We start from the raw sequence: 26,524 nt of genomic DNA on the forward strand, positions 1-26,524 counted from the left end.
GCCTCTGTCTTTTGTGCTAACGGAGGCTAAGAGTTGAATTTAACAAAAGGGTCTTTCCTACCAATGGAGGATAGTGGCTTGCTAGAAACAGTTTTAGTGCTAACGGTGGGTAACAGATCAGATTTAAAGAAATAGTCTTTCTTACAAACAAAGGATAACGGATCAGCTTGCAAGAAACTGTTTCTCGTGTTAAATGTGTTAACGAAGTTTGTACTAATCAAGGCTAGCAGATTGGCTTGCTCGACAGTTAACAGACGCTAGAAGATAGGCCTGCTAGAAACCATCTTTTGTGCTAACAGGGTCTAACAGATCAGAGTATTTCCTCCTAACAAAGGATAGCAGATCGGCTTGCTAGAAACTGTTTCTCGTGCTAACAGAGTTAACGATTTATTCCACCCAGCGATCAAGCGTATTGTTGCTGTAAAGTGGAAAATACTCTCATAGCTTAGTTAGCCTCAGCTAACATTTTGGTCAGACATGGTCTGATGTAACCGGGAACAGGTCTTGTTCCAACAGACCGTCGCGGATGCTACCAATGGTTTCGGCTTCCGATTGTCAGTAACAAGTCACGTTTACCCAACATAGCAATCCTACATCAAGCAGGACTTACCAGTGTTTGGGTTGAGGCTGAAGGTTCCGCCTGTGTTCCCTGACTGGACCCTGTAGGTCACCCTGCCGTTCTCCCCTCGGTCCGCGTCCCTGGCCATGACGTAGAGCGCCACAAAGCCGACGGGCTGATCCTCCATCACGCTCACCGCCGCCGGCGAGCTGAACACCGGCTCGTTGTCGTTCTCGTCCGTCACGTAAATCCTCGCTGTGACTGAACTCCACTGCCTCTCACCGGCGTCCAGGGCGGAGTCCGTTGCCTTTACGACCAGTATCAAGCTGGGGTTGACCTCGTGGTCCAGCTCTTGGTTTAGAGTTAGGACCCCGGTAGTAGCATCAAGGGTGAGTAGGTCGGGTATGTCGGGCCACTGTTGGAGGACGGAGTACCTCAGGTCACTATTGGGCCCACTGCCGTCCTTGTCTGTGGCCTGGAAGGTGTAGACGGACGTGCCTGGCTGGACGCTCTCAGAGATGACGATAGTAACGGGGTCCTCTGGGAACTGAGGGGCGTGGTCATTGCTGTCCTTTACGTTAATGTCAAGACTGATGAGGGTGCTGACGGGCGGTGCCTGAGAGAAGTCGTCCACCTCGATCTGGAGCGTGTAGTGATGGTCTTGCTCATAGTCAAGAGGACGGGCCAGGTAGACGTCTCCGGTTAGGCGATCCACGACAAAAGTGCCGTCCCTGTCCGTCCCCCCCACCACCACGTAGGTCACCTCTCCCCCTGCCGGGTTCTCTCCCCCGTGGAGGCGGACTGAACCGATGACTGAACCCGGCTGGGCCTCTTCCACCGAGTTGAAAGCGACAGAATGCGAGTTGGCCTTTGAAGACGATTTGTTCAGGCTCAGAACCTGCAATGGAAGACAGGATGTTTATTTGAGGAATCGAACCTTCCTCCGACAGTCCCAAACGGGGTTTGTAAAATTAGAATGCTAACGATTGTATTGCGGGCCGCTAAAAAACTAGCTACTGGCTGCAAATGGCCTTTGGGCTGCACTTTGGACACCCTGATCTATTACCTGGTTTTAGCCTACACTGTTTTTTTCTTTCTTTGTTTACTTTTTTCCTACAAAGAGCATTTCATTCGCTTACACCAGGGGTGCTCATTACGTCGATCGCGATCTACCGGTCGATCTCGGAGGGTGTGTCAGTCGATCACCAGCCAGGCATTAAAAAAATAGTCCTAAAAATGAGCGATCATAAATCTTCACTATGACGTCACTTTCGTCACTTGATTGACATTCACGGCACCCGAGGGTCTTCTGAGATGACGCTGGCTGCTGCCAGCTCATTAAAATGACCGACTGGAAGGCGAGAAACACTTTATTTCAACAGACTCTGGCGCCGTACCTGTCGTCAAAACTCCAAAGACCGACTGCACAGTTGCACAATAAAAGCTCTGCTTCATCCTGCCTGCGCTACCAAAATAAGAGTCTCAGAAAGCTGGCGTGCACAAGCTAGCAAGCTACGGAGTTTGCCGACAATGTATTTCTTGTAAAGTGTATACAAAGGAGTACGGAAGCTGGACAAATAAGATGCCAAAAACCAACCACTTTCATGTGGTATTGGACAGAAAGGAGGACTTTTTTTCTCCTCCATTCGAAAATGCGGACGTTATCATCACCACTGTCTGATTCCTATCAATGCAAGTCATCACAATCAGGTAATACACCAACTTATATTCTTGTCTTCATGAAAGAAAGGAATCTATATGTGTTAAACATGCTTGTATTATCAGTAAACACCTTTAACTTGTTAACAATATTAACTATATGTGTTAAACATGCTTGTACTATCTTTAAACACCTTTAAGTTGTTAACAATATTAACTATATGTGTTAAACATGCTTGTATTATCTTTAACCACCTTTAAGTTGTTAACAATATTAACTATATGTGTTAAACATGCTTGTTTTATCTTTAACCACCTTTAACTTGTTAACAATATTAACTATATGTGTTAAACATGCTTGCATTATCTTTAAAAACCTTTAACTTGTTAACAATATTAACTATATGTGTTAAACATGCTTGTTTTATCTTTAACCACCTTTAAGTTGTTAACAATATTAACTATTTGTGTTAAACATGCTTGTATTATTTTTAACCACCTTTAACTTGTTAACAATATTAACTATATGTGTTAAACATGCTTGCATTATCTTTAAAAACCTTTAACTTGTTAACAATATTAACTATATGTGTTAAACATGCTTGTACTATCTTTAAACACCTTTAAGTTATTAACAATATTAACTATATGTGTTAAACATGCTTGTATTATCTTTAACCACCTTTAAGTTGTTGACAATATTAACTATATGTGTTAAACATGCTTGTATTATCTTTAACCACCTTTAAGTTGTTAACAATATTAACTATATGTGTTAAACATGCTTGTTTTATCTTTAACCACCTTTAAGTTGTTAACAATATTAACTATGTGTTAAACATGCTTGTTTTATCTTTAACCACCTTTAAGTTGTTAACAATATTAACTATTTGTGTTAAGCATGCTTGTATTATTTTTAACCACCTTTAACTTGTTAACAATATTAACTATATGTGTTAAACATGCTTGCATTATCTTTAAAAACCTTTAACTTGTTAACAATATTAACTATATGTGTTAAACATGCTTGTATTATCTTTAACCACCTTTAAGTTGTTAACAATATTAACTATATGTGTTAAACATGCTTGTTTTATCTTTAACCACCTTTAAGTTGTTAACAATATTAACTATTTGTGTTAAACATGCTTGTATTATTTTTAACCACCTTTAACTTGTTAACAATATTAACTATATGTGTTAAACATGCTTGCATTATCTTTAAAAACCTTTAACTTGTTAACAATATTAACTATATGTATTAAACATACTTGTATTATCATTAAACACCTTTAATGTATTAACAATATTAACTATATGTGTTAAACATGCTTGTATTATCTTTAACCACCTTTAAGTTGTTAACAATATTAACTATATGTGTTAAACATGCTTGTATTATCTTTAACCACCTTTAAGTTGTTAACAATATTAACTATATGTGTTAAACATGCTTGTTTTATCTTTAACCACCTTTAAGTTGTTAACAATATTAACTATGTGTTAAACATGCTTGTTTTATCTTTAACCACCTTTAAGTTGTTAACAATATTAACTATTTGTGTTAAACATGCTTGTATTATTTTTAACCACCTTTAACTTGTTAACAATATTAACTATATGTGTTAAACATGCTTGCATTATCTTTAAAAACCTTTAACTTGTTAACAATATTAACTATATGTGTTAAACATGCTTGTATTATCTTTAACCACCTTTAAGTTGTTAACAATATTAACTATATGTGTTAAACATGCTTGTTTTATCTTTAACCACCTTTAAGTTGTTAACAATATTAACTATTTGTGTTAAACATGCTTGTATTATTTTTAACCACCTTTAACTTGTTAACAATATTTACTATATGTGTTAAACATGCTTGCATTATCTTTAAAAACCTTTAACTTGTTAACAATATTAACTATATGTATTAAACATACTTGTATTATCATTAAACACCTTTAATGTATTAACAATATTAACTATATGTGTTAAACATGCTTGCATTATCATTAAACACCTTTAACTTGTTAACAAAAACATATATTTCATAAATAAGTAAATATAAATTATATATATGAATGAGGTAGATCCCCACGACTTGATCAATTGAAAAGTAGCTCGCCTGCAGAAAAAATGTGAGCACCCCTGGCTTACACGATGAATTGAACACACAAAAATCATCAACTGGAGCATTTATGGCATTGAAACGAATGGGAGGAAAAAGGTTGCGTCGCGGAGAAGACGTCATCGAGTAAAAAGGAGCCTTGGTGCTATCTGACATGACAACTTATAAATTGCTTCCACATTGGATGGGGGGAAAAAAACGGGTCTGTGTGTAGATGACAGGCTTAGGAAATAATCCTGCAAAGATGATTAAAGGACATAAATGGACGCATCAGCGGGTTAGCACAACATTGCACTGTTTAATCCAATTATTGAATAATTATGTCTTTCAGTCATGGTTTTGTTTTGTTCCCGCTTAGGAAAAAGGGAGTTATACATTTGTTTATACGGCGAGTCAGTTTTCCTGGAAGCAACACGTTTCTTCCACGGTGTGGAGTTTCTGCAAAATAATAGGCTAAATAGCGTTTTGTGCTGCCACTCAGCACAGAAAGGAGGCTACTGTTTCTTTAAAAAAAAAAAAAGAGCCGGAGTGGCACAGCTGGCACTCATCACTGGGAGTGTTTGATTCAGGCCCACTTTTCCATTTCTTTTGACAGGGGGGAGAACACAAGGGGGGGGGGGGGGCGGGAGGCATGTCAGGGTGACACGTCTGAGGGGGCCCCCGGTGGGTGAGTGGCGAGCACTGACCTGGATGGTGAGGGGGCAGGAGGCGCTCCGAGGCGGCAGTCCTCTGTCCGTGGCCGTCACCGTCACCGCGTACTCGGAACGCTCCGAGTGGATGAGGGGGGACGACGAGTGGAGCTCGCCGGAGTTGGGGTTCAGAAAGAAGCGCTCGCTCCTCGGACCTGGAAGAAACATGGTCCAAAATCTCATTTACTGGATTTCCGCTTTGAACCCTGCGGCTTGTAGAACGGTGCGGCTAATATAAGGCTAATGTTTTGTTTTCCACAAATAGTCATACTTGCCAACCTTGAGACCTCCAAATTTGGGAGATTAGGGGGGGTGTTAAGGGGGGAAGGAGTATATTTATAGCTAGAATTCACTGAAATTCAAGTATTTCATATATATACATATATATATAAATAAAATAAATACTTGACTTTCAGTGAATTCTAGCTACCGTATTTTTCGGACTATAAGTCGCAGTTTTTTTCATAGTTTGGCCGGGGGTGCGACTTATACTCAGGAGCGACTTATGTGTGAAATTATTAACACATTAGCGTAAAATATCAAATAATATTATTTATCTCATTCACGTAAGAGACTAGACGTATAAGATTTCATGGGATTTAGCGATTAGGAGTGATAGATTGTTTGGTAAACGTAAAGAATGTTCTATATGTTATAGTTATTTGAATGACTCTTACCATAATATGTTACGTTAACATACCAGTTGGTTATTTATGCCTCATATAACGTACACTTATTCAGCCTGTTGTTCACTATTCTTTATTTGTTTTAAATTGCCTTTCAAATGTCTATTCTTGGTGTTGGCTTTTATCAAATAAATTTCCCCAAAAATTGCGATTTATACTCCAGTGCGACTTATATATGCTTTTTTTCCTTCTTTTTAATGCATTTTCGGCGGGTGCAACTTATACCCCGGAGCCACTTATACTCCGAAAAATACGATATATATATATGTATTTTATTATATATATATATACATATAAATAAAATAAATACTTGAATTTCAGTGTTCATTTATTTACACATATACACACACATAACACTCCTCTACTCATTGTTGTATTTGCAAGTGCAATGCTTTGCAGCCAGCAGCACAGCCTTTGAAGGAGCATAGGTATGGGCAGTGTAATATTCTGGGTTGGAGTCAATAACCAGGCGAGGTGATGAAGTTACGTCTCTTTACTTCATACTTCAGAACCGACTCCCACACTTGCCGTCAGGGTGCGCAATACAACGTAAACCGTTGGCCAACCAAAAAGTAACCACAGAACACTAACGGTATAGTGTTCTGTGGTTACTTTTTGCTTGGCCAAGCGGACGTGACAACAGGCTGTCCTCACTCAGTTCCGCACGGACCTGGAGGGGGCGTGCCTTAAGTGCGGCTGGAAAAATCGGGAGAAATTCGGGAGAATGGTTGTCCCAGGAGATTTTCGGGAGAGGCACTGAAATTCGGGAGTCTACCGAAAAATTCGGGAGGGTTGGCAAGTATGCAAATAGTCCTCAGACACGCTAAAAAAGGTGCGTTATTGTTTGTGCTACGCCGCCATCTTTTGGACGAGCTCGCTCACTCGCTGTGGAATGCTCTCCCTGACCACCTGAGGGCACCACAGACTGTGGATGCTTTTAAAAAAGGCTTAAAAACCCTTCTTTTTTTAAAAAGCCTTTTTATGGATAAATGCATACTAGTTCTAGCTATTAAGTTGTTCTAGTTTTTATTTTATTTTATTTTTTTATTATCTTTTTATTTATTTTTATTTTTTTCAATACACTGTAGCACTTTGAGGTTGTTCGCTCAATGTAAAGTGTTTTTTACAAATAAAATCTATTATTAGTATTATTATTACTGCAGATGGAAAATGTACTTCCTGTTTCGTTCCTTGAACCGGAAGTATTCGTCCATAGCGTTCCTATTCGTATAGACTCTTCATTCGTCACTCCAAGCAACGGTTGTAAGTTTTACAATATAACTAAAACCATTCTTACTTGCTAAACCAAGCGTGATGTCTGTAGGAGTGTTTCCATGCACATTTGCACGCGCTATCGTAATGTAATCAAGCTAGCGTCGATAGCATTAGCGATACGCTAACACGTTTACGTTACGTGTTTAAATTTAGCATTTGTTTGCGCAAGGAAACAGGTTAAGTTGTTTTAGCTACAATAAGTCAACAGATTGTAGCTAGTCCTCGTTAGCTAGCTAGTAATAATTCTAAAGAAACAGGTTAAGTTGTTGTGAATAAACATTTTTTTCTAAATTCAGTTTTTAAATGGGCAAGGAAACAAGTTAAGTTGTTTTAGCTACGTTAGGTCAACAAATAGTAGCTAGTCCTAGTTAGCTGGCTACTTGAGGACATGTATGAATGAAATATATTTTAAATTCAGTCTTTAAGTGGGCAAGGAAACTGGGGGAGACGTTTTAGCTAAATTAAGTCAACAGCTGGTAGCTAGTCATAGTTAGCTAGTAATAATGTTTAGGAAGGAAACAAGGACTTGTGAATGAAAAACATCTTCTAAATTCAGTTTTTAAGTGGGCAATAAAATAGCTGGAGTAGTTTTAGCTACAATAAGTCAACAGATTGTAGCTAGTCCTCGTTAGCTAGCTGGTAATAATTCTAAAGAAACAGGTTAAGTTGTGAATAAACATTATTTTCTAAATCCAGTTTTTAAATGGGCAAGGAAACAAGTTAAGTTGTTTTACCTACGTTAGGTCAACAAATAGTAGCTAGTCCTAGTTAGCTGTCTACTTGAGGACATGTGTGAATAAAATATATTTTAAATTCAGTCTTTAAGTGGGCAAGGAAACTGGGGGAGACATTTTAACTAAATTAAGTCAACAGCTGGTAGCTAGTCATAGTTAGCTAGTAATAATGTTTAGGAAGTAAACAAGGACTTGTGAATGAAAAACATCTTCTAAATTCAGTTTTTAAGTGGGCAATAAAATAGCTGGAGTTGTTTTAGCTACAATAAGTCAACAGATTGTAGCTAGTCCTCGTTAGCTAGCTGGTAATAATTCTAAAAAAACAGGTTAAGTTGTTGGGAATACATTTGTTTTTCTAAATTCAGTTTTTAAATGGGCAAGGAAACAAGTTAAGTTGTTTTAGCTCCGTTAGGTCAACAAATAGTAGCTAGTCCTAGTTAGCTAGCTACTTGAGGACATGTGTGAATTAAATATATTTTAAATTCAGTTTTTAAGTGGGCAAGGAAACTGGGGGAGATGTTTTAGCTAAATTAAGTCAACAGCTGGTAGCTAGTCATAGTTAGCTAGTAATAATGTTTAGGAAGGAAACAAGGACTTGTGAATGAAAAACATCTTCTAAATTCAGTTTTTAAGTGGGCAATAAAATAGCTGGAGTTGTTTTAGCTACAATAAGTCAACAGATTGTAGCTAGTCCTCGTTAGCTAGCTGGTAATAATTCTAAAGAAACAGGTTAAGTTGTTGTGAATAAACATTATTTTCTAAATCCAGTTTTTAAATGGGCAAGGAAACAAGTTAAGTTGTTTTAGCTACGTTAGGTCAACAAATAGTAGCTAGTCCTAGTTAGCTGGCTACTTGAGGACATGTGTGAATTAAATATATTTTAAATTCAGTTTTTAAGTGGGCAAGGAAACTGGGGGAGATGTTTTAGCTAAATTAAGTCAACAGCTGGTAACTAGTCATAGTTAGCTAGTAATGTTAGCTAGTAATAATATTTAGGAAGGAAACAAGGACTTGTGAATGAAAAACATCTTCTAAATTCAGTTTTTAAGTGGGAAATAAAATAGCTGGAGTTGTTTTAGCTACAATAAGTCAACAGATTGTAGCCAGTCCTCGTTAGCTAGCTGGTAATAATTCTAAAGAAACAGGTTAAGTTTTTGGGATTTTTTTTTTTCTAAATTCAGTTTTTAAATGGGCAAGGAAACAAGTTAAGTTGTTTTAGCTACATTAGGTCAACAATTAGTAGCTAGTCCTAGTTAGCTGGTTACTTGAGGACATGTGTGAATGAAATATATTTTAAATTCAGTCTTTAAGAGGGCAAGGAAACTGGGGGAGATGTTTTAGCTAAATTAAGTCAACAGCTGGTAGCTAGTCATAGTTAGCTAGTAATGTTAGCTAGTAATAATGTTTAGGAAGGAAACAAGGACTTGTGAATGAAAAACATCTTCTAAATTCAGTTTTTAAGTGGGAAATAAAATAGCTGGAGTTGTTTTAGCTACACTAAGTCAACAGATTGTAGCTAGTCCTCGTTAGCTAGCTGGTAATAATTCTAAAGAAACAGGTTAAGTTTTTGGGATTTTTTTTTTTTCTAAATTCAGTTTTTAAATGGGCAAGGAAACAAGTTAAGTTGTTTTAGCTACATTAGGTCAACAATTAGTAGCTAGTCCTAGTTAGCTGGTTACTTGAGGACATGTGTGAATTAAATATATTTTAAATTCAGTCTTTAAGAGGGCAAGGAAACTGGGGGAGATGTTTTAGCTAAATTAAGTCAACAGCTGGTAGCTAGTCATAGTTAGCTAGTAATGTTAGCTAGTAATAATGTTTAGGAAGGAATCAAGGACTTGTGAATGAAAAACATCTTCTAAATTCAGTTTTTAAGTGGGAAATAAAATAGCTGGAGTTGTTTTAGCTACAATAAGTCAACAGATTGTAGCCAGTCCTCGTTAGCTAGCTGGTAAAAATTCTAAAGAAACAGGTTAAGTTGTTGTGAATAAACATTATTTTCTAAATCCAGTTTTTAAATGGGCAAGGAAACAAGTTAAGTTGTTTTAGCTACGTTAGGTCAACAAATAGTAGCTAGTCCTAGTTAGCTGGCTACTTGAGGACATGTGTGAATGAAATATATTTTAAATTCAGTCTTTAAGTGGGCAAGGAAACTGGGGGAGATGTTTTAGCTAAATTAAGTCAACAGCTGGTAGCTAGTCATAGTTACCTAGTAATAATGTTTAGGAAGTAAACAAGGACTTGTGAATGAAAAACGTCTTCTAAATTCAGTTTTTAAGTGGGAAATACAATAGCTGGAGTAGTTTTAGCTACAATAAGTCAACAGATTGTAGATAGTCCTCGTTAGCTAGCTGGTAATAATTCTAAAGAAACAGGTTAAGTTGTTGGGAATAATTTTTTTTTTCTAAATTCAGTTTTTAAATGGGCAAGGAAACAAGTTAAATTGTTTTAGCTACATTAGGTCAACAAATAGTAGCTAGTCCTAGTTAGCTGGTTACTTGAGGACATGTGTGAATGAAATATATTTTAAATTCAGTCTTTAAGAGGGCAAGGAAACTGGGGGAGATGTTTTAGCTAAATTAAGTCAACAGCTGGTAGCTAGTCATAGTTAGCTAGTAATGTTAGCTAGTAATAATATTTAGGAAGGAAACAAGGACTTGTGAATGAAAAACATCTTCTAAATTCAGTTTTTAAGTGGGAAATAAAATAGCTGGAGTTGTTTTAGCTACAATAAGTCAACAGATTGTAGCTAGTCCTCGTTAGCTAGCTGGTAATAATTCTAAAGAAACAGGTTAAATTGTTGGGAATCATTTTTTTTTTCTAAATTCAGTTTTTAAATGGGCAAGGAAACAAGTTAAGTTGTTTTAGCTCCGTTAGGTCAACAAATAGTAGCTAGTCCTAGTTAGCTGGTTACTTGAGGACATGTGTGAATGAAATATATTTTAAATTCAGTCTTTAAGTGGGCAAGGAAACTGGGGGAGATGTTTTAGATAAATTAAGTCAACAGCTGGTAGCTAGTCATAGTTAGCTATCTAGCTAGTAATAATGTTTAGGAAGGAAACAAGGACCTGTGAATGAAAAACATCTTCTAAATTCAGTTTTTAAGTGGGCAATACAATAGGTGGAGTTGTTTTAGCTCCATTAAGTCACATGTTGCATGTTTAGCATAGATGCTAGACTCGTAGTTTCCTACTAGATATTGTACCTGACAAAGAGTAGACAACTGTGCCATTCTCTCCTTCATCGGGGTCTTTGGCTTGTATGGTACCCAGAAGAACCCCAGAGGCCTGACCCTCTGACACCTGTTGACAAGACAAACAAATATTAAGTTATGAACCATGTGTCATTTTTTGGGGTCTCGTAGCGTCACCTGGAAGATCATCTTTTTCCCAGGCTGACTGTGGGTAAATATCGGAGCGTTGTCGTTGTCATCCAGGACACTTATGAAGACGGTGCCGGTGGCGCTGCGAGCGGGCGAGCCTCCATCTTGAACGACCAGCGCCAGCTGGTAACTGGACTGCTGCTCTCGGTCCAGAGTGGCCCTGGTGCTCATCTCGCCTGTAGCAGAGGAGAGGCGTCATGGCGGGCGATTGTACAGGCAAGGACAGTGGCGCAGGCTTTTATGCACGTCTGCAAGTGCGATACATATTGCAAGCTCGGCAGATTCTGCCGAGACTTGCAAGGCTGCCAAAAGATCACAAATCAGAGAACATGTTTCCTCCCACGGTCTAACAGAGTCAGCAGGCCAATTAAGGCACAACACCATGCTGAGCTGTTGCTACCGTCTGAATTATTTATCACGGTAAGGGAGATACTATGTTAACTATTTTTTTACTCTAAATAATTGAAATGTTCTGTGGGGGAAATGTGTCACGGTAAATACCAAAGAAATATTTGAACCTTGGCTTTAGAATTTGGAACAAGAATGCTACTGGTTGATTCGTCCAGTAAGCCACGATGCTACGCAGAAGTCCACCAAACAAAACCCTTCTTATGACTAACCTGTGTGTGAGTTTATGTGGAAGTTGCGGTCGGGGTGCAGTAGGCGGTATCCAAGGCGTCCATTGGGGCCGCTGTCCCGATCGGTCGCCAACACGTGACCGAAGCCCGTCCCCGCCGGCAAGTTTTCTTTCACCGCCATGAAGATCCGTGCCTGTGTGAGCCGTGGAGAGTTATCGTTCTCGTCCGTCACGGATATCCGCACCGTGGCGCTGCCGGTCCTTTTCAGCTGTCCCTGACCCGCAGTGGCCAGCACTGTTAGGAGATACATGTCCTTGACTTCTCGGTCCAGGGCGCTCTTCACAAAGAGCCAGCCGCTGTCTGCGGCGATGCCGAAGCCGACGGCGTCGCCATCCGGGCGCAGGTGGTAAGAAAGAGGGCTGAAGTAACCGGAGCCGGATGTTTCTCTGTTCAAAGCCCGGACCCGCAGAAAGCGTGTATTTATTGGAGTGCCTTCTTTTAGTTCCACTCGGTAGCTGAGGGTATCAAACATTGGCCCTTGGTCGTTCTCTGCTTGAACATGAACCACAAGCATGAATGTAGCACTCAGCTGAGGCACTCCGTTGTCTTTGGCAATCACTTGGAGATCAAAGCGGGGAATACTTTCATAATTGAGGACCCCTACCAGTCGTACCTCCCCACTGCTGCGTTCTATGCTAAAGGTCCTCTGGACACCGACCGGAGAGGACAGGTCAAAGGAGAGCTGGCCGTTAGCTCCAGAGTCCCTGTCCTCAGCTTGTATGCGACACACGACAGTTCCCATTTCAGTTTGCTCTGGAAGCAGCAGGGACTCGGAGGAAGAGGGAAGAAACACAGGCGGGTTGTCATTGACGTCCTCGATGGTGATGCGCACGCGAGTCTGACCAAAGGCTGGGGGGTTACCGGTGCGGACTTGCACTTCCAAGTCTAGAGACGACTGGGTTTCGTGATCCAAGGACAGACTGGAGCGCAGGACACCGGTGTCGGGATCCACTGTGAAGTACCCTGTGGGGTCCCCGGAGCTGATGGTGTAGGCAATATCTCTCGAAGAGCCTGGAACGAGACACAAACCAGAGGCGAGTTATCATCACCCAGGAGGCTGCGGTGAAAGCACTTAGGCATGCTCCAAAGAGGCCATTTATCAAATTAATGGGTGGACTTATAAACGCTTGGCATTTGACTCTATAAACACATTTGTAGAGTGGAATTTTGGATTGATGTACATTTACAGGTTAGTGTGTGTAGAGCTGGTTGACAGGTGGTTCTGGACCTTACCTGTCTTACTTTTGGCCCGAACGGTACCCACGACCGTGCCCTGCAATACGTCCTCGGAAACTGTGAAGTAGTACTGCGCTTGTTCGAAGGCAGGGGCCGCCACCAGACCTGCCACCACGCTGATGTTGACCTTGGCATGGACCAGGGCAACCAGACCTCCGCCGTCCTGGGCTGAGATCACCATCGGTATGACCGTGTTGGCCTTGCCGTGGACGGGCCGGGAAAGAGAGATCACACCTGCACAAACAAAAGCGTACATTGGAACTATTTAGAAATCTACACGTTTATAAAACGAAGACCGTGCACCAACCTGTGTCTTTGTTGAGAGTGAAGTAGGGAGAGGAGCCCCCATGTACGGTTTGGTAGGTAATCCTGCCATTTTCCCCCGAGTCCGGGTCTTGGGCTGTGACTCGGACCACAGAAGTCCCGGGAGCGCTTTGGGAGCTCAGACTGACAGCGTAGCTCAGCGGGTAAAAGGCGGGTCTATTATCGTTAACGTCCATCAGGTCTACCTTCACGTAGGCCAGTGTGCTCAGTCCGCCCTGTCCGAGGAACAAGAAGCTCTCTTGTCATTTCATTCCGTCACTTTGGATAAATCAGAAGTAGAGCTTATTAATGGCGCAGGGAAATACAATTCAATGCAGAGTGACCTCTGAGACTAAACCCTGCGGGTCCGATTGATAGCCTCCCGTGGGGGAGGTCAACCCAGGGCGAAAGGTCTTTCCTCGGTCTGTTTCGTTGGCTTTTCATTTGCGGGGAATACAATGCAGCCGTTTAAGTTGGACCAGGTGGCAAAAACAAAGGAGGCGGCCAATAAAATATTACTGCCTGACAGGAGAGGCAGTTTTTGCCCCCGGTCTAATGGCTTTAACATGGCCATCATTTTCTTTCATTTCTCAGCTTGTATTTTCATAGCAATATTTTGACCAGGTCTACCGGCTAAGGTCGGTGTTGCTGGCTTTATTAGCGTAAAGTACTATTTCTGTAAAGACCAAGGCTCACCCCGTCCACCGCAGTGACCGTGAAGTCGTAGCTGCTCTGGCCCAGGTCTCGATCCAGCGCGGCACGGGTGCAGACGACTCCGGTCTCCTTGTCGATGGTGAACCGAGAGCTAACAGCGCTGTTGAGGCCCGAGCCCAGGGAGTAGCTGATGGAGCCGAAAGAGCCGCCGTCTGCGTCCGTCGCCGTCACCTGAGAAGAAGAGAGCACGGGTGGTTGAACGCCGGCACTTTCATGGTTGACAGTGGAGCGCGGGGTGAATTAGTCAGACAAGACCATGGGAGCAGGTGCCGTTTGAAAGCATCTTTGGATTCTGTTTGATCCACATCTCTGGCAGGATGTGGGCTCTCAGGGAATGAAGGATGCCAACATGGAGAACTGCCTGCTCGAGGGACTGGCGTCCGTCTACAAAGGACGGTGACGGCGGTATACCACACAGTTCGCTTCTTCGCCGTGGCGCATTATACCCTGTAATGTCCCGCTCGCTTGTGGTGTGGCTTTAATAAGAGCCCGCCGTCCGCACAGGGCGGGAAGTGCTGGCGTCGTAAAAAAATAAATAAGGAGCTTACGAGTCGTCAGCCACGCAGTCCTTGACTACAGGATCAGAGCCCTGGAGACATATAATTGTTTGTCGTGGGTACTGGTACTGTTGGACTATGACTCACTTTTCAAGTTCACCATTGAGAAGGTTTTATTTGTTTGGGTGTTTCAATACGCAAACAATCTCCATAAATCTCTCAGTGTACAATCAGCGTGGATCCAAAGGACCAAACGTAATCCCAGGAACACGTGTTAGATACATTTTAACATCAAAGAGCCCAACATTTTATACTCAGGACCTCGGGTTGTCCCGATGCCAATATTTTGGTAACGGTACCAAAATGTATTTCGACACTTTGACACTTTTCTAAATAAAGGGGACCACAAAAAAAAAGTCAACATTATTAATCTACTTGTTCATTTCCTGTTAATATCTGCTCACTTCCTGTTTCAACATGATCCACCTACACTTCTGTTCAAATGTAATAATCACTTATTCTTCTCATTAGTTTTGGATGATACCACAAATTTAGGTATCGATCCGATACCAAGTAGTTACAGGATCATACATTGGTCATATTCAAAGTACTCATGTGTCCAGGGACGTTTATAAACATAATATGAATTTTTAAAAAAGGGGGAAAAATATCAATAATAGTATCGACTAGATACGCTATTGTACTTGGTATCTTTACAGTGGATGTCAGGTGTAGATCCACCCATGGCATTTGTTTACACTCAGGAGCGCTAACTTTTGTTAGCGGTGACGCCGGTGAGCTATCCTCCTATGGTGTGTAGTGAAGCATGTTTAGCAATAACTCGTCCTACAGTGATAATAGTACTTGTAAGAAACATACTTTGCTCGTCGCCATGGAGACAAGGATTAGTGATTTAGAAGTAGCTAAAACACTGCCGGCTGCGGATGGATGTTATCGGCAGTTTTTAGGCCAAAATGCGTCCATTCTCCCTTCCAATACTTGGGGCTCGGAAAAGTAATACCTGGACCCTCCAAAATAGTGTGGAGGATCTCAGGGGCCACTTTGATATATTTTGGACATTGAAATTGCTAAAAACAATCCAGAACAGCTATAAAAAAAAAGAATGCTGAGCTTTCTGAACAAAACATTCACCTCTTAGCTTTTTTTGTGTTCAAGACAATGCATTTGATGAATTAGCAGTTAAAAACTTTTATTTTGAAAATTTACCCCATTTTCACTTCCCATGCCGACATTGGAGCCTTGGGTATTGGTCAGTGCCGATATTGATCCCATACATTATCAACAGGATTATTTCAGATTATTTAATTTAAGGTTCGAATCCAGCCTCCGCCATCTGAGTTAGTAACTGCCGTTGTGTCTTTGGGCAAGACACCTCACCCACCTGGCGCCTGGTAGTGCCACCCACACTGGTGGGAATGTGGTTTAAATGTAGATAACTGGTTTCTAATAGTAGGTATAATAAACACTAATATATTTAATACTAACCGTCCAGAAATGGATTCATGCTGTGAATCTCATGACGCAGTAAGTTGCACAATGCGGACACGTTTGTTACTGGATACCTTCTGATACGCTTCGGCCATGGAGACTTTGCATGTGTAAGTAATATGCAACTCTAGCCATTTGATACTCGTTTATGTCGACAAATGTGCTGTTTTAAGCTACAATGATTAATACGTGAGTCTAGCTTGTGAGCTATTGTGTGCTTAGCTGTTGTGTAGCTGGTAGCTCCTAGTAGCCTATGTAGCCTAGAATTGTTTGATTTTGTAAAATACTTTAGTAAAATAGAAGAAATGGATTTATGCCGTCAATCTCATGATGCGGACACGTTAGTTACTGGATACCTTCTGATACGCTCCGGCCTTGGAGACTTTGCATGTGTAAGTAATATGCAACTCTAGTCATTTGATACTTGTTTATGTGCTGTTTTACCCTGCAATGATTAATACGTAAGTCTAGCTTGTGTGCTATTGTGTGCTTAGCTGTTGTGTAGCTGCTAGCTCCTAGTAGCCTATATAGCCTAGAATTGTTAGATTTTGTAAATTACTTTAGTAAAATAGAAGAAATGGATGTATGCCGTCAATCTCATGATGCGGACACGTTAGTTACTGGATACCTTCTGATACGCTCCGGCCTTGGAGACTTTGCATGTGTAAGTAATATGCAACTCTAGTCATTTGATACTTGTTTATGTGCTGTTTTACCCTGCAACGATTAATACGTAAGTCTAGCTTGTGTGCTATTGTGTGCTTAGCTGTTGTGTAGCTGCTAGCTCCTAGTAGCCTATATAGCCTAGAATTGTTAGATTTTGTAAATTACTTTAGTAAAATAGAAGAAATGGATGTATGCCGTCAATCTCATGATGCGGACACGTTAGTTACTGGATACCTTCTGATACGCTCCGGCCTTGGAGACTTTGCATGTGTAAGTAATATGCAACTCTAGTCATTTGATACTCGTTTATGTCGACAAATGTGCTGTTTTAAGCTGCAATGATTAATACCTAAGTCTAGCTTGTGTGCTATTGTGTGCTTAGCTGTTGTGTAGCTGCTAGCTCCTAGTAGCCTAGAATGTTTTGATTATGTAAATTACTTTCGTAAAATAGAGGAAATGGATTCATGCTGTCAATCTCATGATGCGGACACGTTAGTTACTGGATACCTTCTCATACGTCTATGGAGCATAACATTTTTAACTTTTGTAAATGACCTTAGTAAAATAGAAGAAAATGTGTGCTAGTTGGAGGATATTTAGAAGGGAAAAAACAATAAAAGTGACAAAACACCCGAGATGACATCAAGAAAAACAAAGTTTGCCATCCAAAGCCAACTTTCTTTCTTCAGAGATGCTTTGATTTGTGCGAGTGAAATTGCAGAATCACTGAATTGAGGTAAGGGCAGGGGGGGGGGGGGGGGTTTCAGCCATTCAGGCTCCGCGCTCGTGCCGCAGCAGACGGGCGGCGTGGAGGATGGCGGGGGCGAGCGGTGTGTGTGGGAGTGAGGAATAATAAAGAGTGGCAATGTTGACACACAAAGCTGTTTTTTTCCCCTTTTACACTGGCATTGCTCAGAAAATGTTAATGAATCAAAATCAATGTGATTAATTATTAATCTACTGTAAGAAAAGGATTGATATGGCCCCATTCATCGCGGTTTACCTGACACATGAAACGTGACCAATTGGGGGGGAGGGGGCGGGCACAGCCATACTTGCTAACCTTGAGACCCCCGATTTCGGAAGATGGGGGGGTTGTATACACACACACACACACACACACACACACACACACACACACACACACACACACACACACACACACACACACACACACATAATGGTCATTATTTATGTAACACACACAACGGACATTATTTATGTAACAAACACAATGGACATTATTTATGTAACATACACGATGAACATTATTTATGTAACACACACAACAGACATTATTTATGTAACACACACAATGGATATTATGTATGTAACACACACAATGGACATTATTTACGTACACACACAATAGACATTATTTATGTAACACACACACAATAGACATTATTTATGTAACACACACACAACGGACATTACTTATGTAACACACACAATGGACGTTATGTAACAAACACAATGGACATTATTTATGTAACACACACAATGGACGTTATTTATGTAACACACAATGGACATTATTTATGTAACACACAATGGAGGTTATGTAACATACACAATGGACACTATTTAATACACACACAATGGGCATTATTTATGTAACACACACAATGGACGTTATGTAACATACAAAATAGACATTATTTATGTAACACACACAACGGACATTATGTAACACACACAATAGACATTATTTATGTAACAGACACAATGGACATTATTTATGTAACACACACAATGGACATTATTTATGTAACACACACAATGGACATTATTTATGTAACACACACACAATGGACATTATTTACGTAACACACACAATGGACATTATTTACGTAACACACAACGGGCATTATGTAAAACACAATCGACATTTATGTAACACACACAACGGACATTATTTATGTAACACACACAACGGACATTATTTATGTAACACACACAATGGACATTATTCATGCAACACACACAATAGACATTTATGTAACACACACAATGGACATTATTTATGTAAAATACACAATGGACATTATTTATGTAACACACACAATGGACGCTATTTATGTAACACACACAATAGACATTATTTATGTAACACACACAATAGACATTTATGTAACACACACACAATGGACATTATTTATGTAACACACACAATGGACATTATTTATGCAACACACACAATGGACATTATTTATGTAAAATACACAATGGACATTATTAATGTAACACACACAATGGACATTATTTATGTAACACACACAATAAACATTATTTATGTAACACACACAACAGACGTTATGTAATGTTTATATTTTTCGTCTTACAAACCTAAATAAAGGAAGACGTATGAAGAAAAACAATTAAGAAGAAAAACTAATTCAAAAGAAGGCACATAAATCATCAACAAAACTTTCTGTTTCTTCATGCTGTTAACTATCTGTCTAGCCGCACACGCTGGAAACAAGTAGCGAGGGCAGGGTAATGAATTTGTTTTTACTTTGTAAATAAGGAAACGCAGTCTCAAAGGAAGGCACTTTCTAAAGAAACATCCAAAATGTGATGTCTGGCCCCTCAGACATTGGGCCCTTGAAGCTGTGGCCCTCTTCATTATGTAGTTGAATAGCACTGATCTCGAGAACAAAGCATTGAAAGTAAAAACAAATAAAAAATAATGAGTGACTTAATTTTAACACTTGTTTTTGTTTTGTTTTTTAAACTGCCATTGCTAAAAAAAAAAAAAAAGAATCAAAATCAATGTTGTTATGTTTTATTGACCTCTTAAAAGCTCCAACTACTTCACATCAAATATTCCACTTTGATATATTTTTGGAGGGGAAACGTTATAAAAAAAAAAAAAATGTCTTTAACAAAAAGAGCTTTAAATATATTTTTAAATATTAAAACGTAATACTTAAAACTTATAAGTTTTGACGTTTTTCTTTTTGACTTATTTAGAACTTTTTTTTTAGACTAAGGCACTTCAGGGAGTATCCAAGGACAACACTTGAGGGGCGCCCTGAAGGTTAAAATAAAAAAAATAAAAAATAAATAATAAATAATATATATATATATATATATATATATATATATATATATATATATATATATATATATATATATATATATATATATATATATATATATATATGTCTTAATAAGGTTATCCAAAAAATAGTGCTCGATACCGTAGTAGAGCGCAATATATGTATCTTTTTTCTTTTTTTCCCCCCCCCCACACATACATATATATATATATATATATATATATATATATATATATAAAATTTTATTATATAATAATATATATATATATATATATATATATATATATATATATATATATATATATTATTTTATTATATAATAATATATATATATATATATATATATATATTATTTTATTATATAATATATATATATATATATATATATATATATATATATATATATATATATATATATATATATATATATATATATATATATATATTTTATTTTTTTTGCAATGGTTTTTGCAAATAAAAACATCAAAATGAGCCCTGCCCTGCAGCCACTGTAACTCAACACAGTGGAAATATTCCCTTTCTTCATTCACCCACATAAAGAAGCCCATACAAGTTTCATCTTTCTGGCAAGAAATGGGGAAATAGAGGAGGAAAAGTCGGAGGGAGTGTCAAACTTCAACTGCAAAGTGGTTTGTGAGGATGTTACCAGGCTGGGCCAGGTATGTGAGCGCGAGGTAGTTTCGCTGGGAATGGACTCTCAGATAACAATGTGCACAGAGTCCCAAGCACTGCTTGTGTGGAGGGCCCAAAGCCAGCGTCTCACGCGGGGCCCCGGAGGCGTCCGTAGCAGACGCCGTGAGGCCGCGTGCGAATGAAAAACTGGAGACGGGGAAAAAAAGGAGCCAAGCCACAAACCGCCGAGCCAAGGGGGCCCGAGGAGAGCCCGATAAAACACGGCCACTGGCTGGAAGACAAGCGTCGTAAAAGTCGGGAGAGGGAAAATGAAAAAAGGCTGCGATGTCACGACAAGATCTGTCACCTCAAACGTCTGCCGCAAAGATTTGTTTCCTTTCTCACTGAGGGTGGAACCTTTAAGGTCACACAGCTATGATACACACCTAAGAAATACATACATACATACATACATACATACATACATATGTATATATGCATACATACATACATATGCGTATATATATACATACATATGTACATACATACATATATATATATATACACATACATACATATATATATACACATACATACATATATATACATACACACACATATATACATACTGACATATGTATATATACATAAATACATACATACATACATACATATGTGTATATATATATACATATACATGTATATATATACATACGTACATATATATATATATACATACGTACATATATATACATACATATATATGTATATATATACACATACATATGTACATACATACATATATATATATATATATACACATACATATATATGTATGTATGTACATACATACATACATACGTGCATATATATACATATACATATGTATGTATATATATATATATATATATATATATATATAATCCATGCATATATATACACACGCACATACATATGTATATATATACATTAACATACATACATATATATACATACATATATATACATTAAGATGCATACATATATATATATATATACATACATACATACAAATACATACATATATATACACATGTACATACATATGTATATATATACATTAACATAACTACATATATACATATATATACACATATACGTATATACATATATATACACATATACATATATACATACATATATACACATATTCATACATATATACACACATATATACACATATTCATACATATATACACATATACATACATACATAGATACATACATATATACCATATACAAACATATATACACATATGCATACATACACATATATATACATACATATATACACAGATATACATATATACATACATATATACACATATTCATACATATATACACATATACATGTGCACACATACACATATATATACATATACATACATATATATACACACATATACATATATACATAGATATATACACATATTCATACATATATACACATATACATACATACATATATACATAGACACATACATATATACATATATATACATACATATATACATACATATATACCATATACATACATATATACACATATGCATACATACACATATACATGTATATATGTATATATACATATACTGTATACCCATATATATATATACACACACATATATATATACATATATACACACACACACACACACGTACATGTATATATGCAGTATATATATATACATATACTGTATACACACATATATACACACATATATATATACACACACACACACACACACACACACACACACACACACACACACACACACACACACACACACACACACACACACACACACACACACACACACACATCGTAGTGGATCGATATTGTATCGGCCAATACTCAAGGCACCAACATCGGTATCAGGAGTGAACATTCTGTATAGTAAACTCTGTGGTCAAAACTGTGCAGGTAGACAAAAGCCAGAGTTTGACCCCGGAACAGACTATTTCTGTCATTTCATGGAGGGAAAATGTATTCAAACTTCAAACAGCAGGTTGAGCAGACAAAGAGACAAAACATGTCACGCTTATGAATAACAAAACCTGACTTTTTTGAAAAAAGTTGGTGTTTGATTAAAGAAAAAAACCGCTCGCCACTCAGTCGTGCTAACGAGCAAGAGTTTGGGTTCAAGGTTCAAAACTCTGCAGACATAATCTGCAGCAGCTTGAGGTTTTCTCCGCACACTCCCGTGCGTGAGTGAGCCACGATGGCCGTCTTATCGGAGCCCCTTTGAGCTCCAAACAAGCTGGGAGAACCTCGACCAGAACTGGAACACTCTGCGGTTCTCCCCTTGGATTCCAGGAGGAGCCCGTCTGACGGTGGTGTCCGCTAAGGAGAAGCAGACTTCTCTACTGTATATTTATCTTCAATATGCCTAAATTGATCAGGAAGCCTGACGCTCTGAAAAGAAAACAACCCTCCTGGTCGGGCTCGACCGGTAGTATAAACACCGCGCGGCTGTTGAGGGCCACAACCACCAGGAGGCCATGTGATCATGGATCATGGCCTGGGCTTTGGATGGATTGGAACAGTTTTTTTACCATTTAAAGTTATGTTTAGGTTTCACTTGCATCTCGTAGCACATAACTGTGGTGTGTTCAAGGACCCTTTCAAAACAGACAAAGGAGGCTTAACCCCCAGTAGATGCACTAATGATCTAATAGTATTTATGACAACCATGTGTTATTAATCACATTTTCTTTACAATGCAAAGTTATGTTTAGGTTTCACTTGCATCTCGTAGCACGTAACTGTGGTGCATTCAAGGACCCTTTCAAAACAGATAAATGAGGCCTAACCCCCAGTAGATGCACTAATGATATCATACTAATAATCATGTGTTACTAATCAGATTTTCTTTACAATGCAAAGTTATGTTTAGGTTACACTTGCATTTTCTAGCACATAACTGTGGTGCGTTCAAGGACCATTTCGAAACAGACAAAGGAGGCTTAACCCCCAGTAGATGCACTAATGATATAATAGTAATAATGACAACCATGTGTTATTAATCAGATTGTCTTTACAATGCAAAATGATGTTTAGGTTTCACTTGCATCTCGTAGTATGTAACTGTGGTGCATTCAAGGACCCTTTGAAACAGCCTAACCCCCAGTAGATGCACTAATGATATAATAATAACAATTATGACAACCGTGTGTTACTAATCATATTTTTTTTATACCATTCAAAGTTCTGTTTAAGTTTCACTTGCATCTCGTAGCACAAAACTGTGGTGCGTTCAAGGACCCTTTCAAAACAGACAAAGGAGGTCTAATCCCCAGTAGATGCACTAATGATATAATAATAATAATCATGACAACCATGTGTTACTAATCAGATTCTTTTTACCATTCAAAGTTATGTTTAGGTTTCACTTGCATTTTCTAGCACATAACTGTGGTGCGTTCAAGGACCCTTTCGAAACAGACAAAGGAGGCCTAACCCCCAGTAGATGCACTAATGATATAATAGTAATTATGACAACCATGTGTTATTAATCAGATTGTCTTTACAATGCAAAGTTATGTTTAGGTGTCACTTGCATCTCGTAGAATGTAACTGTGGTGCGTTCAAGGACCCTTTCAAAACAGACAAAGGAGGCCTAACCCCCAGTAGATGCACTAATGATATCATACTAATAATCATGTGTTACTAATCAGATTTTCTTTACAATGCAAAGTTATGTTTAGGTTTCACTTGCATTTTCTAGCACATAACTGTGGTGCGTTCAAGGACCCTTTCGAAACAGACAAAGGAGGCTTAACCCCCAGTAGATGCACTAATGATATAATAGTAATAGTAATTATGACAACCATGTGTTATTAATCAGATTTTCTTTACAATGCAAAGTTATGTTTAGGTTTCACTTGCATCTCGTAGCACGTAACTGTGGTGCGTTCAAGGACCCTTTGAAACAGACAAAGGAGGCCTAACCCCCAGTAGATGCACTAATGATATCATACTAATAATCATGTAATCAGATTTTCTTTACAATGCAAAGTTATGTTTAGGTTTCACTTGCATTTTCTAGCACATAACTGTGGTGCGTTCAAGGACCATTTCGAAACAGACAAAGGAGGCTTAACCCCCAGTAGATGCACTAATGATATAATAGTAATAATGACAACCATGTGTTATTAATCAAATTGTCTTTACAATGCAAAATGATGTTTAGGTTTCACTTGCATCTCGTAGTATGTAACTGTGGTGCGTTCAAGGACCCTTTGAAACAGCCTAACCCCCAGTAGATGCACTAATGATATAATAATAACAATTATGACAACCGTGTGTTACTAATCATATTTTTTTTATACCATTCAAAGTTCTGTTTAAGTTTCACTTGCATCTCGTAGCACAAAACTGTGGTGCGTTCAAGGACCCTTTCAAAACAGACAAAGGAGGTCTAATCCCCAGTAGATGCACTAATGATATAATAATAATAATCATGACAACCATGTGTTACTAATCAGATTATTTTTACCATTCAAAGTTATGTTTAGGTTTCACTTGCATTTTCTAGCACATAACTGTGGTGCGTTCAAGGACCCTTTCGAAACAGACAAAGGAGGCCTAACCCCCAATAGATGCACTAATGATATAATAGTAATAGTAATTATGACAACCATGTGTTATTAATCAGATTGTCTTTACAATGCAAAGTTATGTGTAGGTGTCACTTGCATCTCGTAGCACGTAACTGTGGTGCGTTCAAGGACCCTTTGAAACAGCCTAACACCCAGTAGATGCACTAATGATATAATAATAATAATTATGACAACCGTGTGTTACTAATCAGATTTTCTTTACAATGCAAAGTTATGTTTAGGTGTCACTTGCATCTCGTAGCACATAACTGTGGTGCGTTCAAGGACCCTTTGGAACGGCCTAACCCCCAGTAGATGCGCTAATATGCTAACACATTTACGAGTGTTTGTGTTAGTATTATTAACTTACATTCTTTTTGTATCGTCACATTTTCACAAATTCCTCAGTAAATTCACCAAAACGCCACCGTGGTGTTATTGAGTCTGTTTAGCTGATTGGAGAGCTAGCTTGCGCAGCTAGCGGGTCCATGACCATGACTTCTGTTTTGTTTGATCAACCCTTTTACTGCCCTGTTACAGGCACCGTTTGGAAACAATTAAGGTACGTAAATAAACATTTACAAAATATTTGTGTAAATAAGTCATTTCACAGCGTTTATATCTGCGATTTTTTATAGTCAGGGGCGGCTCTATATTCTGGAAAATACGGTATCTAAGGTTTGTAGGTGTTTTAAAAAGGTAGTTAGGTCAATAATGTTATTTTTTGTCATGATCCGTGGTCCGGATCATGTTTTTGTATTTTCTGTAAGTTTTTGGACTCCTTTAGTTCCTTATAGTGACACCTCTGAGTTTGGTTTGGTTGCCATGGCTGCTTATTGTTTTCACCTGCCTCTGGTGTTCGGGACGCTCACCTGTTTCTAATCAGAGGCATTATTTAAGCCTGCCTTTGCCAGTCAGTCGGCCTGGCGTCATTGTTTGCTTCACGCAACCTACCAGTAAGTCTTGTTTGTTTCATGCCACAGTTTCGTGAGTGTTCCATGCCATAGTTTATGCTAAGCGCTTGCTTCATGCTCTCGTCACGTAAGTTTGCTTGTCTTCTACTCCATGCTAAGTGGTAGCTTAGTTTCGAGTGCGATCAGCACGTTATTCCTTTTGTTTGTTTGTTTTTTGGTACTTCGCGTTAAATCATGTTCCTACCTGCAAGTCCTGTCCGGAGTCGTCCGTTTGCATCCCGGGAGAACGAAGCTGCAACCCCGCCATAACAAATTTTAGTGAGCGTGAGTATGAGCGGTTAGGTTTAGGGTAAGACCGAGGACCTTTCTGGAGTCCAAAAATAACATTAAACACTGAAATGGGGCCACAAAACCTTAATCCGACCCTGCTCCTGGCCTACGAGCTGGTCTCGCTTTGCGGTGGGAGGGAAAGTCAGGCGGAGGGAAGTCGTTATTATCATCTTTTTTTTCTTCAGCGGGGGACTAGAAGAAGGGTTCTTGCTGCCTCACGCTTACCAAATCACTAATAAACACTCCATTGGGTGTGATGGACTGGC

The 26,524-nt window shown here is 38.8% G+C and overlaps 1 protein-coding gene across 1 annotated transcript in view; it reads right to left on the bottom strand.

The window, feature by feature from the left end:
* Positions 1-26,524, bottom strand: part of LOC133614430 (protocadherin-16-like) — a 211,590-nt gene that overhangs the window by 39,924 nt on the left and 145,142 nt on the right. The window contains exons 3-10 of the mRNA XM_061972373.1: positions 13,986-14,174; positions 13,294-13,525; positions 12,984-13,220; positions 11,733-12,761; positions 11,101-11,288; positions 10,936-11,032; positions 5,033-5,190; positions 611-1,457 (exon numbers count right to left, since the gene is read on the bottom strand). Coding sequence (XP_061828357.1) covers positions 611-1,457; positions 5,033-5,190; positions 10,936-11,032; positions 11,101-11,288; positions 11,733-12,761; positions 12,984-13,220; positions 13,294-13,525; positions 13,986-14,174 — 2,977 coding nt within the window. The remainder of the gene's footprint in view (positions 1-610; positions 1,458-5,032; positions 5,191-10,935; positions 11,033-11,100; positions 11,289-11,732; positions 12,762-12,983; positions 13,221-13,293; positions 13,526-13,985; positions 14,175-26,524) is intronic.

This window comes from Nerophis lumbriciformis, linkage group LG17 (genome assembly GCF_033978685.3).
Source record: "Nerophis lumbriciformis linkage group LG17, RoL_Nlum_v2.1, whole genome shotgun sequence".
NCBI lineage: Eukaryota > Metazoa > Chordata > Actinopteri > Syngnathiformes > Syngnathidae > Nerophis > Nerophis lumbriciformis.